This window comes from Epinephelus fuscoguttatus, linkage group LG24, assembly GCF_011397635.1.
Source record: "Epinephelus fuscoguttatus linkage group LG24, E.fuscoguttatus.final_Chr_v1".
NCBI lineage: Eukaryota > Metazoa > Chordata > Actinopteri > Perciformes > Serranidae > Epinephelus > Epinephelus fuscoguttatus.
This window is the reverse complement of record NC_064775.1, coordinates 5,582,744-5,598,199: the sequence shown is the minus strand read 5'-3', so window position 1 is coordinate 5,598,199 and position 15,456 is coordinate 5,582,744. Positions and strand designations below refer to the sequence as shown.

At 43.2% G+C, this 15,456-nt stretch overlaps 1 protein-coding gene across 1 annotated transcript; it reads right to left on the bottom strand.

The window, feature by feature from the left end:
- Nucleotides 1-2,790: 2,790 nt before the first annotated feature.
- On the bottom strand, nt 2,791-14,417 carry slx9 (SLX9 ribosome biogenesis factor). Its single transcript, XM_049569949.1, has 6 exons — nt 14,038-14,417; nt 13,721-13,841; nt 6,238-6,306; nt 5,251-5,425; nt 3,255-3,320; nt 2,791-3,149 (listed from the first exon to the last, which is right to left on the bottom strand). The coding sequence occupies exons 1-6, from the start codon at nt 14,233-14,235 to the stop codon at nt 3,023-3,025; spliced, it is 756 nt and encodes a 251-aa protein (XP_049425906.1). The 5' UTR covers nt 14,236-14,417; the 3' UTR covers nt 2,791-3,022.
- Nucleotides 14,418-15,456: the final 1,039 nt, after the last annotated feature.

Here is a 15,456-nt window from a genome sequence, read left to right as displayed (position 1 = left end):
CCACAGCCTCACCCTCAATGTGGACAAAAAAAAAAGGAGATGGTGATCGATTTCAGGAGGGTCAGCAAACAACATCATTCACCGCTGCACATTGACGGGGCTGCTGTGGAGAGGGTGGAGAGAGTTCCTGGGGGTCCATCTGGCTGATGATCTGTCCTCGACCACCAACACCACAGCAGTCATCAGAAGAGCACAGCAGCAGCTCCACCCCCTCCGGAGACTCAGGAAAGTAGGTCTCCCCACTGCTCATCTCACCACCTTCTACAGGGGCACCATTGAAAGCATCCTCACATACGGCCTCACTTCCTGGTTCGGGAACTGCAAGGCTTATGAACAGAAACAGCTGGACAGGATAGTGAAGACAGCCAGCAGGACCATTGGTGCCCCCCTCCCCTTCCTGATGGAGATCTACCAGCAGCGCTGCATCCGCAGAGCGACCTCCATCATCAAGGACCCTCAACACCCTTCTCACCACATCTTCTCCCTCCTGCCATCTGGGAAGAGGTACAGAAGCATCAGCTGCAGATCCAGCAGGATGCTCAACAGCTTCTTCCCACAAGCCATCAAAGTGATATTTCACCTTAATCAATGCACTTTACAAAGTCTGTTGCTGCTAAAACTGTTGTCTGTTTACCGGGTGTGTCTGAATGTTGGTTTGTTTTTTTTAAAGATATTTTTTTGGCCATTTTGTCTTTATTGGACAGGACAGGTAAGCATAAAGGGGGGGAGAGGGAGAGAGAGAGGATGACATGCAGCAAAGGGCCACAAGCTGGATTTGAACCTGGGCCACTGCGGCAACAGCCTTGTACATGGGGCGCCTGCTCTGCCACTAAGCCACTGGTGCCCCTGAATGTTGTTTATGTTATTTATTTTATTTATCTTTTCTTGATGTCTGTTTTGGTTTTTTTGTATTTTTTGTTTTTTAGTCCTTTAGTCCTGATCTGTCAGTGTTTCCTCTGGGATTTCTCAGCTCCGGGAGACTGACTTTATAATATGAGGCACTGAATCAGATGAGATCACTCTGCCTTACTCCCACCGTTAAGATACTGCTTTGCTGGGAGGAGAGGGGACGGCAGAGTCCTGCACTGGTCGGACCCACACCCGAGCCGGCACTATGACGTGCAACAGCTCATATATCGTCCAAAATCATGAAAAAAAGTCACAGTATAGTATGTCGTAAAAAACACAAAAAAATGTCAGTTTAGCATGTTGTCCAAAACCACAAAAAAGTCATTGTACAGTAAGTTGCCCAAAATCATGAAAAAACCTTAGTATAGCATGTCATCCAAAATGACAAAAAAACGTCATGCACATCATCCAAAATAACAAAAAAGCCTCATAGTATAGTATGTCTTCCAAAGTCATGAAAAAACGACATAATATAGCATGTTGTCAAAAATCACAAAAAAAGTCATCGTATAGTATGTCGTCCAAAATGAAAAAAAAAAAAATGTCATAGTATAGCATGTCGTCCAAAATGACAAAAAAATGTCATAGTACAGTAAGTTGCCCAAAATCATGTAAAAACCTGTTAGTATAGTATGTCGTCCAAAATCATGAAAAAAGTCATAGTATAGTATGTCATCAAAAACCCCCGACAGAACTTCAAAGTGTAGCATAATATAGCATGTCGTCCAAAATGACAAAAAAACAACGTCATAGTATAGCATGTCGTCCAAAATCATGAAAAAAGTCATAGTATGTCGTCCAAAATTATGAAAAAACATCTTAGTATAGTATGTTGTCAAAAAACATGAAAAAAATGTCATACCATAGTATGTCGTCCAAAATTATGAAAAAACATCTTAGTATAGTATGTTGTCAAAAAACATGAAAAAAATGTCATACCATAGTATGTCGTCCAAAATCAAGAAAAAACGTCATAGTATAGCATGTCGTCCATACTCACAAAAAACATTATAGTATGTTGCCATGCAACAGTGTACCCAAGAAAGGGACTTAGTTGCTGTAGCAACTTGAATTCAACCGTCAGCCAGCAGCAGCTGTGTGTCTAACATGTGTAACAGCAGCAACAGGAAGTTTGCTGGCAGGGAGCCAGTGCAATCCTGGATCAGAGTCAAACCCCTGGAATTGGCTGAATTAAAGTTGTTACTGGGGCTATGGTCTGTCTCCAGAGCTGTTGTCCACTTGTTGTGGGTGCCAGTCTTGGGAGACATTTCAGAGCTAACGTTCGATGGTGTTGCACAGTGCTAGTGCCGTAGCTGAGCTGAAGAGAGACCAGGCACTCCACAGTGTGCATAACCTCACATCCTTTGGATTTTCCCCCCAAATGTGTCCACAGTCCATTGGAAAGGTCTCAGTTTTTTAGTCACAATCCATTCACCCATTGTCAACTAAAAACCTATAACTTTTCTATGACCTGTTGCAGGCAGCAAACTGAGAACTTGTTTGACATCGGCATCGTTTTAAGGGGCAGAAATGAGCTTCTCTCTCCGTAACATGTTGATCTGCTTACCGATGACACTTTGACATTGTTTCCATTCAGCTCGTGGCTCAGTGTTGCCCTGACAAGATGTTCATTTCCATGGATCAGTGGAGTTGCTATGGTTATTGCTGATGAGTCACACAGTGCGATTCTCCATACAGCACAATGAGACGATACTGAAAATAGAAGAGTAGGAATGATTGTGTAGGTGTTGAGAGAAACAAGGCACATTTGTCTGCGCATGGATCATCTGATTCCTAAATGTTTGGAGTTGTAGCCGACACAACGGCGCTAAAAATAGACTTTTAAAATCCAACATATAGAAAAGACTCATACAAGCTGACTGGTAAACGAACTGTGATTTATTACCGAAGAGTAAACATGGATAATAAAACGATAGGATATCCGTTACAGTCAACATTTACTACACTCTATGCCACCCATTGTCCGTGTCCATGGAGTTCTTCCTCCTTTCAAACTCAAGGATGTTCCAGTTTTCCCGACAGCATCAAGTGTTGACTGGGCTTTGTGGAAGCACTTCAGCATCACAGAGTTGAGCTGCTGCTGCTGTTGTTGTTAGCTGGGGCCTTGCTCTTCTTCCTGCCTCATCCTCTTCCTCAGCTGCTCACCAATATCAACCAGAGGGTTCATTTTGGCAGAGAGGGTCTTTACTGCGTCGCTAAACCTGCTGGTCTCTGATTCCCTTCAATAAAGGCGAAACACACAACAATCAGATTTGTAAAGATAGCTTAATATTAGTAAAATAAATAATAGTCATACTGTGATAGTAATATGAAAAGCTGCGTACAGGAGTTTGCGTTTCTGTGACTGTTTCATCTGACTGAAATCTGTTGGCTCAGGTCTCTTCACCGGCCTGCAGGGAGGAGACAGGACATGTTTACATGCAACATAGTAATAGGACATTCAATGGGAATTCAACCTCCAGGTATTGATGAGTTAGCTATGGTTAGCTAGCTGCTAACTGGTACCATGATGGACAACTTCACAGTATGTTTTGGGGTGGGCGGGGCTTAGCTGGAGGCAAAACAATTTTCCAAAGACATTAGCTGCGCTTGCTAGCAAGTTCTGTTAGCTTGTTTTTGACAATGGAGGAAGATGATACGAATGGTGCGTTCAGAAATACTTACTCAAACTGGACAATTCGTAAATTCGGAGGGCTGTCTGAATGTACCTTTCCGTTATCTAGAGCACCGCACTCTTGGAGTGGCAGAGCGCACTTTTGGCACTCTGTCTGGGGAGACGGAGCACTAGAGTGCCGAGTGGAGTGAATGTGTGATTAACCTAACTGTTTGTTAATTCATATAGAAATATAATGCTCCGTTTCTTCGACCAACAGGGCTCTCATTTTAGTGCAGTCAGAGTGAATTTACGAACGCACCATGTAAGGTTTCCGGGACCGCCAATGGGACCAGGCTGGCCGACCCGTATGCTCTCACTCAGTGGGTGGATGATGTCACAGGAAGCCAATCTTACAAAGGAGGACGACACTTGAACAGTTTCCTCCATTTCTTGTGCAATCGAAGCTAACGTTAGCTAATGCACTAAAAAGTTAGGGTGAAATCCAATATTCCTCTTAATACCTCCCCAGTTTCTGATGAGGTGGACATGGTAACCCTGAATGCACCGTTATTCATCCCTACAACAGGAAAGATCATTGCCTCTGACCAGTCTTTCGTCTTTTGTATTTAACCATATCGTTTACCACATTTGTTTTTGTGGATCATATTGTAGGATATCTCCTTATCCGAACAAGATTGGGCCTGGGAATATCCCAAATCTGGATACCCATCCATGAAATATACATATAAACATCCTAAAATTGAATCCCCTAAAGATCCTTTTAACATTAATTGCATCTTTGACGTATCCTGTATCCTGTTTTGGGAAAACATTAATCTGCAAGATATTTTCTCGGATCTTTTAACATATTAACTATATCAAAAGCACAACATCCCTCAGAAGCTGCTGGTGTCCTTCTATCGCTGCTCGATCGAGAGCATCCTGACGTACTGCCTCTGTGTTTGGTTTGCCAGCTGCACAGTGGCACAGAAGAACGCGCTGCAGGGGGGTCATTTAGGTGGCCCAAAAGATCATCGGCTGCCCTCTGACACCACTGAAGGAGCCACACAGCTCCCGCTGCCTCAGGAAGGCCCTCGCCATATCACAGGACTCATCACATCCCGGACACAATCTGTTTGAACTGCTTCCATTGGGCAGACGTCACAGGGTCATCAGAACACGCACAAATAGACTTAAAAACAGTTTTTACCCCACAGCCATTGTTACATTAAATACCGCTGGACATTGAGTGACTGACAAAACACATGTACTTCCGTATAACTGGTCATACACTTTATATGCACTTTATGATACCGTTCCCATGTGTTCTTATATTGTTTTTATGTGTTCCTTGTCTTCTCTTTTAACTATTTATTTATTAGCTCATTTTGCACTGTCAAGGACCGCACTGAAATTTCGTTGTACCTGTTACAATGTCAATAAAGATATTCTATTCTATTCTATTCTATTCCCGACTCTATTTGGTGATGTCACCTGACAGTGTTCTTCTAACAGTGTGATGACAGTCAGCAGACGAAGGCTCATACTGACGCCATCACTGCTGCTGTTCAACTCAGACACACCGCATGTGCTGCTCTTGGTTCTAATTTACACCTTTCAAGGACAAAAGAAATGTGATAATTATGGAGAGCCACACTTGAAAATTGACAACAACTGTCGTGTCGACACTTGATGCCCGCTCCAGAGGTCACCTTGATACTTACACTTTGTTTTTCCTGCTCTTGCGTCGAGCGGTGGGGGCTGTGACGGCGGGGGTAATGAGCTGAGAGAGCTCCGGCAGGGCGTCGGCCAGCACCCTCATGTCCCCCACCACGGGCGTGGCCTGCCTCCGGGCCTCGGCCGCCTGCTGCTCCTTGGCCTGTTTAATGGAGCTGATCTCTGAGAGGAGGCAGAGGAATGCACAAGACAAAGAGAGCAGGTGAGTTACATTCAAGCTGAACAATACAGTGACTCAAAAAATGCATGCGGCACACTACGGATTCACTGGGCGTGGTGCACTAGACCGCGCTGTGGCTGCACCACTGCCTTCCAGGATTCGGAACCCTGATCCACTCATCACCAGCGTTTAGTTCTAAGCCGTTAAAAACTACCATTAGTCTGTGAAAATCCACACCGGTCAAAGTCTACTGTCCCGACTCATGACTTCCTAATTTTCTTCTGATTCCTGAAAACCGTCCGCCATGCAGCCACTCTTGGGTTTCAGCAGAGTAGAGCCACGCAGCCATTAGCACCTAATTATAAGTCTGAACAGGATACGTGTTGTGTTACCCGGGAATTGATTGGCTCAGCAGCAGGGTACGGTTACAGGACCGGATCGCAATTATGGGAGATGATGACGGCGTCATGATGTTGGGGAGAGGAGTTATAATTGCAGAGACGTGCAAAGATGGACTTTGAGCGAAAAAGCTCAAAACTCAGTGACCACTGCCACTGGGGAGTACTGTTGCCATGAGGGGGAGTACTTGGTCTGCAACGGTGTTTGAGTGGGTGGAACATGTCAGGTGGTATCCACATGAATGCCAGAACCAAAGGTTTCCCAGCAGAACAATGCATTGGAACAAAATAATCAAAGTTACTCATTTCACCTGTCACTGGTTTTGATGTTTTGGCTGATCGGTGGATATCAATACACTGCCCAGCGCTAGTTGGTTTTGTACCACTATTACTATTGGAGTGTTGATATAACTCACTGTTAAGCCATCTCTCCCTCCTCTCCTTCATCTTCTCTTTCTTCGACTTCAATTTCTTCTCTTCTGGGGCTGTGAAAACACACACACACACACACACACACACAGAGTTACATGACAGCACACATCAAACCCAGCTGGGTTCTCAGCAAAGGGAGAGGTCCACTAATTAAACATGAAGGGAGGCAAATTCATAAATGTGTTAAAGATACATCAAAGGTGGCGAGGGACTGGGATGGCCGCGAGCTACAGCGAACCGCCACCCTCTCTGCCCCCTCCTTGAGAGTGAGTCAAATGAAGTGAGGATCAGATGGATCAGCAGCACACTCTGAGCCTTTTACTGGAGTTCACTTTTCCTTATTGTCGGTCATTACAAATGAGACCTGAGGGGGACCTGATGCTTCACTTTAAAGCCTACGTGGACGAGAAGTCCTCAAAGTACTACAGATACAAACCCAGTAGGTAGTGAGCTTGTATGTCAACTAGAGTTGCAACAGTACTAGTCTCGCTCACCAGACCTTTCTCAAGAAAAGAAAGGTCTGGCTGCGCCGACTCTCACTTTAAGATTGGAGAAAAAAACGCCCCGGCTTTTTTTATTTCTTTCAACCAATCACAATCGTTCTGGGCGGTGCCACAGCAACGGTGCGCTTGCAAAAATACTGCTGGGAGGAAACAGGATTTGGTGTAACACGCCCACAAAAACATCACCTACAGGACACGAACCATGGCAGAAAAATGGCTACATCCCCGCAAGATCAAGCACTGCAAAAGTTAGCAAAGGACGTTTGTCGACTATGACAACCGGAGGTGGTAGGGCGGGACTTCAGCGGGTGGCTCGTTCCGCCCAATGAGAGACTGATCTATGCAGCGAACTTCCGCCCACTCAGACTACAACAGTACCGAACGATATCACACCCATTACCTTATATCTCTCCAGACTGTATAAGGGATTTTACAACATTGTCTCGAGAGCACTTCAAAAAACCACTGTCGGTAAACACAGTTTGTTGCTGGGTCTACAAATTTTTGGAAATCATGGTCGTCGTCTCCTCCGAGCTAAAGACTGTGTTGGTCTGTGATGGTATGGAGGTGTGTTAGTGCATCGACATCGACAGGATGGATAGGTCACTTGCTACGCCAATCAACATTCTCAGATCAACCATGGTCATCATGTTTTCAGAACTTTGAGAGATAAAGTTGGTGGGGTAAATGTTAACCATAAGAAGGACTCAAGTTTGTTCCTTTATTGAACTTCAACTTTCATGGTATCAACAACATTTGGACGAATGTTTGATTATAATCCTGACCCGGAGACCTGTATTTAGTGTGAGACGTGTGTTCAGACAGGCACCTTATCTCCACAGATCCTGGAAGGCCTTTATCTGCCACCGCAGCGCTAAACAACAGAAGTGGTTCTGCTGCTGTTTGCAGTAAAAGAACAGGCAAAGATAGGCATCTGCTGCTGACTACAAATGTGGGTAGGGATGGAGAAATTCAATCTCCCGTGTGTGGGTGGGGGTGTCATTTGTGTTTGTCGAGGGGGGGAATGTGGGGAGGATGCTTTACCACCACTCAGCTCCCATTGGGGGCATCATCTTTCTGCTGTGAGATGAAATGGATAGCTGTGATTACGGCTGGCAGGAGGCTACCCCCCTCACCCACCCAGACTGTACGCCCTGCTTCGACTCCTCACCTTTCTGCACCTTCTTGGATGGACCAGGACATGGAGGTGGGCACAGACGGTGTTTTAGAGCACTGAGACTTTAGAGATGACAGATGGCAGAGGAGTGAGTAGTGTGATGTGGGAAAAGTTTATCTGCAGGAGACAAAAATATTTGAGGGCAATACAGAATGTCTGAGGGCCCACGGTGAGGACTTATGTTTATGACCATGAAACATGACTGCAGAGTTGTTTCTCAATGAGGCGTGAATGTCATGACTTTTGTGTTTAAAGGAGGCGTGAAGCCGAACTACTGCCAGCCAATACCAAGCCCTCTGTCTTGACACCCAAGACCCAAGACCCCTGACCCACGATACAGATCAATGTATGGCCATGGTATTGGTTTAACCTTTCGAATCAGGTATTGATCAAACCAACGTGCTGTCACATCTCTAAGGATAACAGTAGAGGGGTTCCCTGTGGCACCAGACTCAAATGTCATGTAGTACGAGACAGATTCTGTGCATTTAAGTGCCCCCCCCCCCCAGCAGAACAATGCACCATGCCACATCACAAAAACTGCTCTGGCATTACCCAAGGAATGGGACAAAGACTTCAAGGTGTCGAGATCCCAATCTGATCGAACATTTGAGGGACCTGCTGGTACCCCAGAGGTACCCCTGATCCACAGTGGGTGCTCTTTGGGCTGGATTTGGCTCTGACCTGTTAAGACCCAGGACCTCTGGAGGGTGTCCCTTGGTGTCTGGCACCAGGCCGTTAGCTTCAGATCTTTTGAGTCCTGTGCGTTGTGAGGTGGAGTACCAGCATGTCCCACAGATGCTTGATCAGATTGGGATCTTGAGCCGTTTTTGTGGTGTGGCATGGTGCATTGTCCTGCTGGGGGGGCACTGCTACTGGGGAGTGCCATTGCCTTGAGGGTGGGTGCCTGGTTTGTACTCAGGTGGTGTCCACATGAATGCTAGAACCAAAGGTTTCCCAAGAAAACAATGCACTGTAACAAGATGGTCAGCGTTGTTCACTTCACCTGTTGGTGGTTTTAATGTTTTGGCTGATCAGTACATATTTTCTTATTTCTATAGTCATTTTTTTTTTTATCTCTGTTTCTTGTTTGTAGTACTTTCTTTATTTTTTTCAAATGTCTTGCAATGCACCATAACACCAGAGCAAATTCCTTCTATGTGAAAAGCTCTTTGAAAATAAACTGGATTACGATGTTGTTGAGATGAGAGAAGGAGACAGTTGTGGAGGATAGTGGAAGAACAGAGGAAGGAAGTGAGCAGGCAGGCAGTCTTTAGGGAGCTGGCCTGAGAATAAAGAGGAGCCAGGGTCTTCCCTCCAGGGTCTGGTCGTGATGTGATATCTCTAATTAGACTGCAGACAGGGCGCTTCGTCAAGAGGCCATGGGGGCTGTCTGATCAACTTCCAAAATCAGGAATATACACAACCGGTTCAGGACAACAGATATGTACCTTTTAATCCACATGTCATGTCTGAGAAAATGGATATTTGATGGATATCAAGACAGATGTCTGTCGAAGACCTTCAGGGTCCCCACACATTGTCATGGATAAATTTTCAAAACTTTTTCATGACTTTTCAAGAACCCATGATAAAAAAATTCTTTAACAGGATTTATGTCTATGTAATAAAGATTATTAATAAAATATTTTGGTCTACTTCCCTTTTTTAACTTCTTAACTTGCCCTGTGCCAGAAAATAGCCTTGTCGGGACAAGAACTCACAACTTCAAACAATTAAAAACAGTGTTAAATGCCTTCAAAATCTAAAACTAACAGTGCGTACCTTTTATAAGAATGTCGGCCCTTTGACGTTGTGTCCAAGATTTCTGTCAACTCTTTCTTTAAATCATTATTTAATCAGTCATAAAAGGTGTTCGCTGTATCACAAGGTCTTAGGGCATTAACGACTTTGATTTTTTTCAGGTCGACGTATCTGTCAATAAAGTCGAAGTCGAGTCGACACGTCATTTGATGACATCATCACACTGACACGGTGGAGGAAAGTGAAGTATCTCCACACATGTGATGTGTGTCTGTCAAGGCCCGAAAATACTCGACCGCGCGGACTCCACTCCGCACACCAGTGACTGCTCGGCATGTATTTTTCACATCGCGGGGATTTTTCACGGACATTTTTACAGGAAACTACAGTGCGCTCGACTATGAATGCTCGAATGACTGCGGACATTCCTCGCGGAGTCCGCTCCGCTTAAGTATCAGTGTAAGCCAATCAGAGGCAGCGATTGGATTCCGTACACAAGCACACAGAGAGAGAGAGAGAGAGAGAGAGGGAAAAAACACACGACTTGTTGACTCCTCCTGGGGGGTGTCGACTTGTGCCACTGACGTCGACAAATCGGCTTTTCTGTTAATGCCCTAGAAGGCCTCAAGGCCTCACTTCCTGGTTTCCAAAATGGTGAGAATGCTGCTACAGTACAGGTAAGCTTTCGATTTTGTCATAAATTCATGAAATTATATTGCTATCTGGTGTGTCTGGACCTTATCAAGACATGAGAAGAATCGAACAATGGTGGACTTTACGACTCCAACGCTGAACGTATTAGAACCTTTTTTCAAATTAAATAAAAATGGCTGATTATGAAGAGAAGAAACGTAATAATATACTTGGATCCATTATTTTCGACTAGATGGTGAATCAGAAGAGATCAAATCTAACACCTGCCAGCATTTTACTGAGTTGAGTCACCAACTCACCCTTTCTGTTTCAAACAGATCACATCCTGAGATCTCATGAGATCTCACAACAGGACAGCACCAGCCTCGGTGTATTCCAGTCGAAGCAAGGAAACACTGATGCAGCTAAACCTTGATTTCATGCAAGAGCTAAATTTATCCTCGCCTGGTCTATAAATAGCAGCGGGCCGTTGTTTGGGGAGGCTTCGTGCAGCACGGCGTGCGTAGCAACTAGGCCCACATCCATCACTCCCTGTTTCAGACACATTCCCAGTCACAGAGACACCACCGCTGCCCTGCAACCCTTTGATTATCTTTGTTTCTTAACAGCTCTTTTCAGATTTCTGGGCCGGCCTTTTGAAGCTGCTGCTCCACAGCTGCCAGGAGACATTCCAGCAGCCTTATTTTGTGCCACAGAAATCCTTAAAAAACCTTTCCTGTCGTCTGCTGTGGAGCTGCTGCAGCACCAGGACAATCGTTATCTTATACACCATCTAGTGGTCGGACAGTGTGTGTACCGCTGCTACTGTACACATTACTGTAAGCATTTTCAGAACAAACATTTCCTGTGAGAACAACACAAAAGTGCAACAAAAATCAGTATGTAGTGTGTAATTGGAAAACTTTGAAGGGTTGCCTCTTCAATACCAGTTTGCTCAGAACTTCTGCACTGCACTGTTTTGTATTAGTCCACTGCAAGACTAGTATAAAAATCCTGAATGGTCTTTTTTAGTACAGGAAAATTAGGAAAAATTCTGATAATAATTAAGTTACTAGATTCCAATATTCAGAAACTATTATTATTATTACTATTATTTTAATGTGATAGACAATGTTCATTTATGATAACAATTGTTTGTTGCACAATACATTAAAACATAAAATGGCCTCAAGCAGGCTAAGAAGAAAGAAGATTTCTGTAGAAACTTTGAACAGAAATTTAATTTAATCATGAATACTTCAAGAAAAACGTTAAACATTTGTTGGAAAAGTCAATCAACAAAATGACAACAAAAATTAAATTTTTAAAAAGGGGGGGGGATTATACTTATTATCATTTTTATTATTATTATTATTATTACATATTTAAAATTATGTTACAGAATTTCTGTAATTTTAAGCACCTTTTTCAGGTCATTCCCTTGTTGTTGTTGTTGTTGTTTTTACTTTTTTAATTTTCTTGTTTTAATTTTCTTGTTTTAGTAATTTTTAATTTTCCTTTTTCTAATTTCCTCTTTTTAATTTTCTTATTCTCCCCATTTTTAATTTTCCTATTTTTTTTAATTTTTCTTTTTCTAATTTCCTGTTTTTAATTTTCTCTTTTTTTCTTGTTTTTAATTTTCTTTTTTCTAATGTTCTGGTATTTAACTTTCTCTCTTTACCAATTTTCTTGTATTTAATTTTCTTATTTTTTTAATTTTCTTTTTTCAAATTTCCTGTTTTTAATTTTCTCTTTTTTTTCTATTTTTCTTGTTTTTAATTTTCTTTTATATAATTTTCTTGTTTTTAATTTCCTTGTTTCTAATTTTCTTGTATTTAATTTTCTCTCTTTACTAATTTTGTTGTTTTTAGTTTTCACTTTTTACTAATTTCCTATTTCTAATTTCTGATCTTTAATTTTCTCTTTTTTCTAATTTTCTTATGTTTAATTTTTTTTCCTAATTTTCTTGTTTTTAATTTCTGCTTCTACTAATTTCATGCAAATTTTTGGGTCATTTCTTCTTTCGTTGCTCTTTGCCTTAGTCCCATGTTTTTGAAAGAAATCCAGCCAGTTTGCTGTCAGGTTTCGAAGGGTTAATGGTAACTGAATACAACACAGGATTATCACACACATGCATGAGGAGGTGGAGGAGACAGTGACAACATTCTGAGTTTAACACGCTGCAAATTTATTCCTAAAATCTGCAGAAAATCTGTGGTGTTCTGCGAGCGCAGGTTCCATATGGGCCTGCTCATCAGGCTCTTCCAACCATTGGAACCTTATTCAGACAACACCTTCCTAATCAGTGCAAACAGTTTCAACTGGTAGCTCTGCCAAAGAAGCCTTTAATAGAGTTCCACCTGCACTGCATTTACGGATCCCAAAAATCTCTTGGAATTCATAGAAGAGACACAGAATGATCACAAAGGGACAAACACTTTGCTGATCCGTCAGATTTATGTATGCTTGGCCACTTGATGGTTGATTCTGCGCCAGGTGTGGCCCACGGGCTGAATGACTCCCTTTCTTTTAATGTATTGTTTTAAAGAAGTTGAAATAACTTCAAAAATCCACAAGTCAGGGTCAGTTCACTTGAATTACGCAAACATATTTTGTCACTTGACTCTAGTGTTGCACCCTTTTCCCAAAACAGTGTCCTTGTCACTGTGGACAACAGAACAGAACACAGCTTTTATAGGAAAGTGTGTTCGGGTTATCCAGAGTAACAAGGACAGCCTTTTTGGAAAGACGTGTCTTTCACGAAGATTTTTAAAGTAATTCTTCCATGCTGTGGGCAGCACAAACTAAACCGCATTGATCTCCAGTCTGTTGGGGTAGAGGCAGAATTCTCAAAGGTAGACACTAGCAAACCTGGACCAATAAAACCTGATTCCTAAACCTCCTTTCATACTGTCAGGTGACCTCACACACTCAGAGAGGGCCTTTGAAGTTCAGGAGCCAGATGCACCATGAGGCATTAGACCTCCTATCAGACGGGTGGACCGGGACCGGGATGTTCTGGTACCCCAGATGTACCCCTAATCCACTGGATCGGACTTGTCTCTGACATGTCAAGGAAGGGACACATGATCTCTGGAGGGTGTCCAGATCTTCGGATCATTTGAGACCTGTCAGTTGTGAGGTGGGGTACCAGCACGTCCCAAGATGCTCGTTCAGATTGGGGTGTGGGAGATGGGTTCTTTGGGTCATCCATGAGCAGTTTTTGTGGTCGAGTGGTATCCACGAACGCCATGACCAAAGGTTTCTCAACAGAACATTGCATTGTAACAAGATGATCAGGGTTACTCACTTCACCTGTCACTGGTTTTAATGTTTCATGATTGCGTCTGCCACACACTTACACTGTCCTACAAAAAAATTTAGCCTTACCTTTCTTAGCAGGTACAGGTACATCTGGAGGTTCCTTGAACTTGAGTGTCTGTACCAGGGCCTCTGGAGTGATCTTAGTGCCGGCAAAGATCCCAGAAGGGAAGATCTCCTGCCCCAGAACCTGTGAGGGTTTACAGTAAGTACAAGTATATCAAAGTAATCATGCACCATGTTGTGAGAGTTGATTTACTTCACTTTAAAAGGGGTGACTCTTCAAAATAAAGCTCCATGTCTTGACTGCTATGCCAATTCGTGTCTTGACTACATTCACAGATTTAGACTCAAAGTCAGAACTTTATTTTGTTCCCATAACAGACCTGTTGAGGGTGTTTCGAGGCCACACTCTTGTTTTGCTCCAACAGTGCTGGTGTTGTGTTGTGGAGCTCCGGGGCTGCAGGCTTCTCTAAACTCGGACAGGAAGCGGAGTCCAGGGACTTTGAGAGGCTGCTCGGCTTGTCGAGCTTCACCGCCTCCTGGTGAAGCTTCTGACGGACATGTTTTATCTTCCCAACCATGTCGACGCAGCTCAGAGAACTTTACATCCAACTCTAACTCAGTGTTTGGCACAGGCGGCTCTGTTGCTGCTCCCTGCTGTCGACAGCGTGTGACGTCGTCAAGTCAGCGATGCTACCGGAAGGAAGCGGATCTGTGTTACCTTCACATGTCAACATCAAGCGCCGTGTCTGTGTGAGTGTCGTGGGTTTAATGTTCATATTCAAACGAGGCAAGTCCCCCCTCTGTGTTGTTTAGTGTTATTGTTTGCTGACGTGTTTCCGGTGCTACTTTACATAGGCTACATGGTTAGCTAACATGCTATGCTACGCTAAGCAGTTAGCTTTACATACTTCCTGCCTTATTTATTTTTTGGCTTTGGACTTCGTATTTCTTAAAACGCTCATATGTCAATAAAAGTTTTAGTCTGAAAGGAAGCCGGAAGCACTTGTTTTTCTTTCGTTTAGCTTGACACTGTTGACATGACAACATGCGCGACTTGTGTCTCGGGTTAGTGGTCCGGTGGGAAACGACTCAGGGAGAAAGGTTCCGCATGTTGTTAGTCGCCACATGGTTCCGCTGTCCAACTGATAGTCTTTGTTTAATGTTTAATAATCGGTATCAGAGAATATGTTACATTTGCTGCTTTCAGAAAGCGAAACGTAATAAGTTAAAATTATACAAACACATAGAGTAGTTCTCTTGTTTGTTTGTGTTGTTTTTTTGTGTCAAACCAAAAACAAAAAACGAGATGAAAGAGCCTTTTTCCTTTTTTGTTGCAGAATTAATTTTTTTTCCCCCCCAAAAAATCAATGAGCAAAAGCAGGACGGACCCCAATACAGTACACTTCATTATGATGGGCCCTGATGCAAACAATGGAGAACAAAAATACCAAATAAACTAAGGATGGAGATTGGTTTGCCTTTACAATAGCACACAGCAGCTGGAACAACTTTTTTATTTAACATAAGTCCTTTCTTGAATATAGGTGTATGTATTTCTGAGATGGCAGTAAGTTACAAGAGCCTGTTCTCTGGCCAGCATGCTGTTGGAAGTCCTGCTCTCTCCATGGGCCCCTCGTCCCATGGGCCCCAGTGAAACTGCACTGCCTGTACTGTCTATACTGTCTACAGCTGGTGCACAAGTTATTATCTCATGGGAACTTATCTCATGGGAAAAAGTTATTACCTTGTATGAACAATTTATTATCTTGTAGGAACAAGTTATTATCTCAAGGGAACAA

What these genes read in the sequence shown, in the direction of transcription:
- slx9 (XM_049569949.1), bottom strand. Translation starts at nt 14,235, where the DNA reads ATGGTTGGGAAGATAAAACATGTCCGTCAGAAGCTTCACCAGGAGGCG. An exon ending in GAGGGAGAGATGGCTTAACA is followed by an intron (nt 5,426 to 6,237) that starts GTGAGTTATATC and finishes GCCTCCTCTCAG; the next exon opens with AGATCAGCTCCATTAAACAG. An exon ending in AAGAGCAGGAAAAACAAAGT is followed by an intron (nt 3,321 to 5,250) that starts GTAAGTATCAAG and finishes TCCTCCCTGCAG; the next exon opens with GCCGGTGAAGAGACCTGAGC.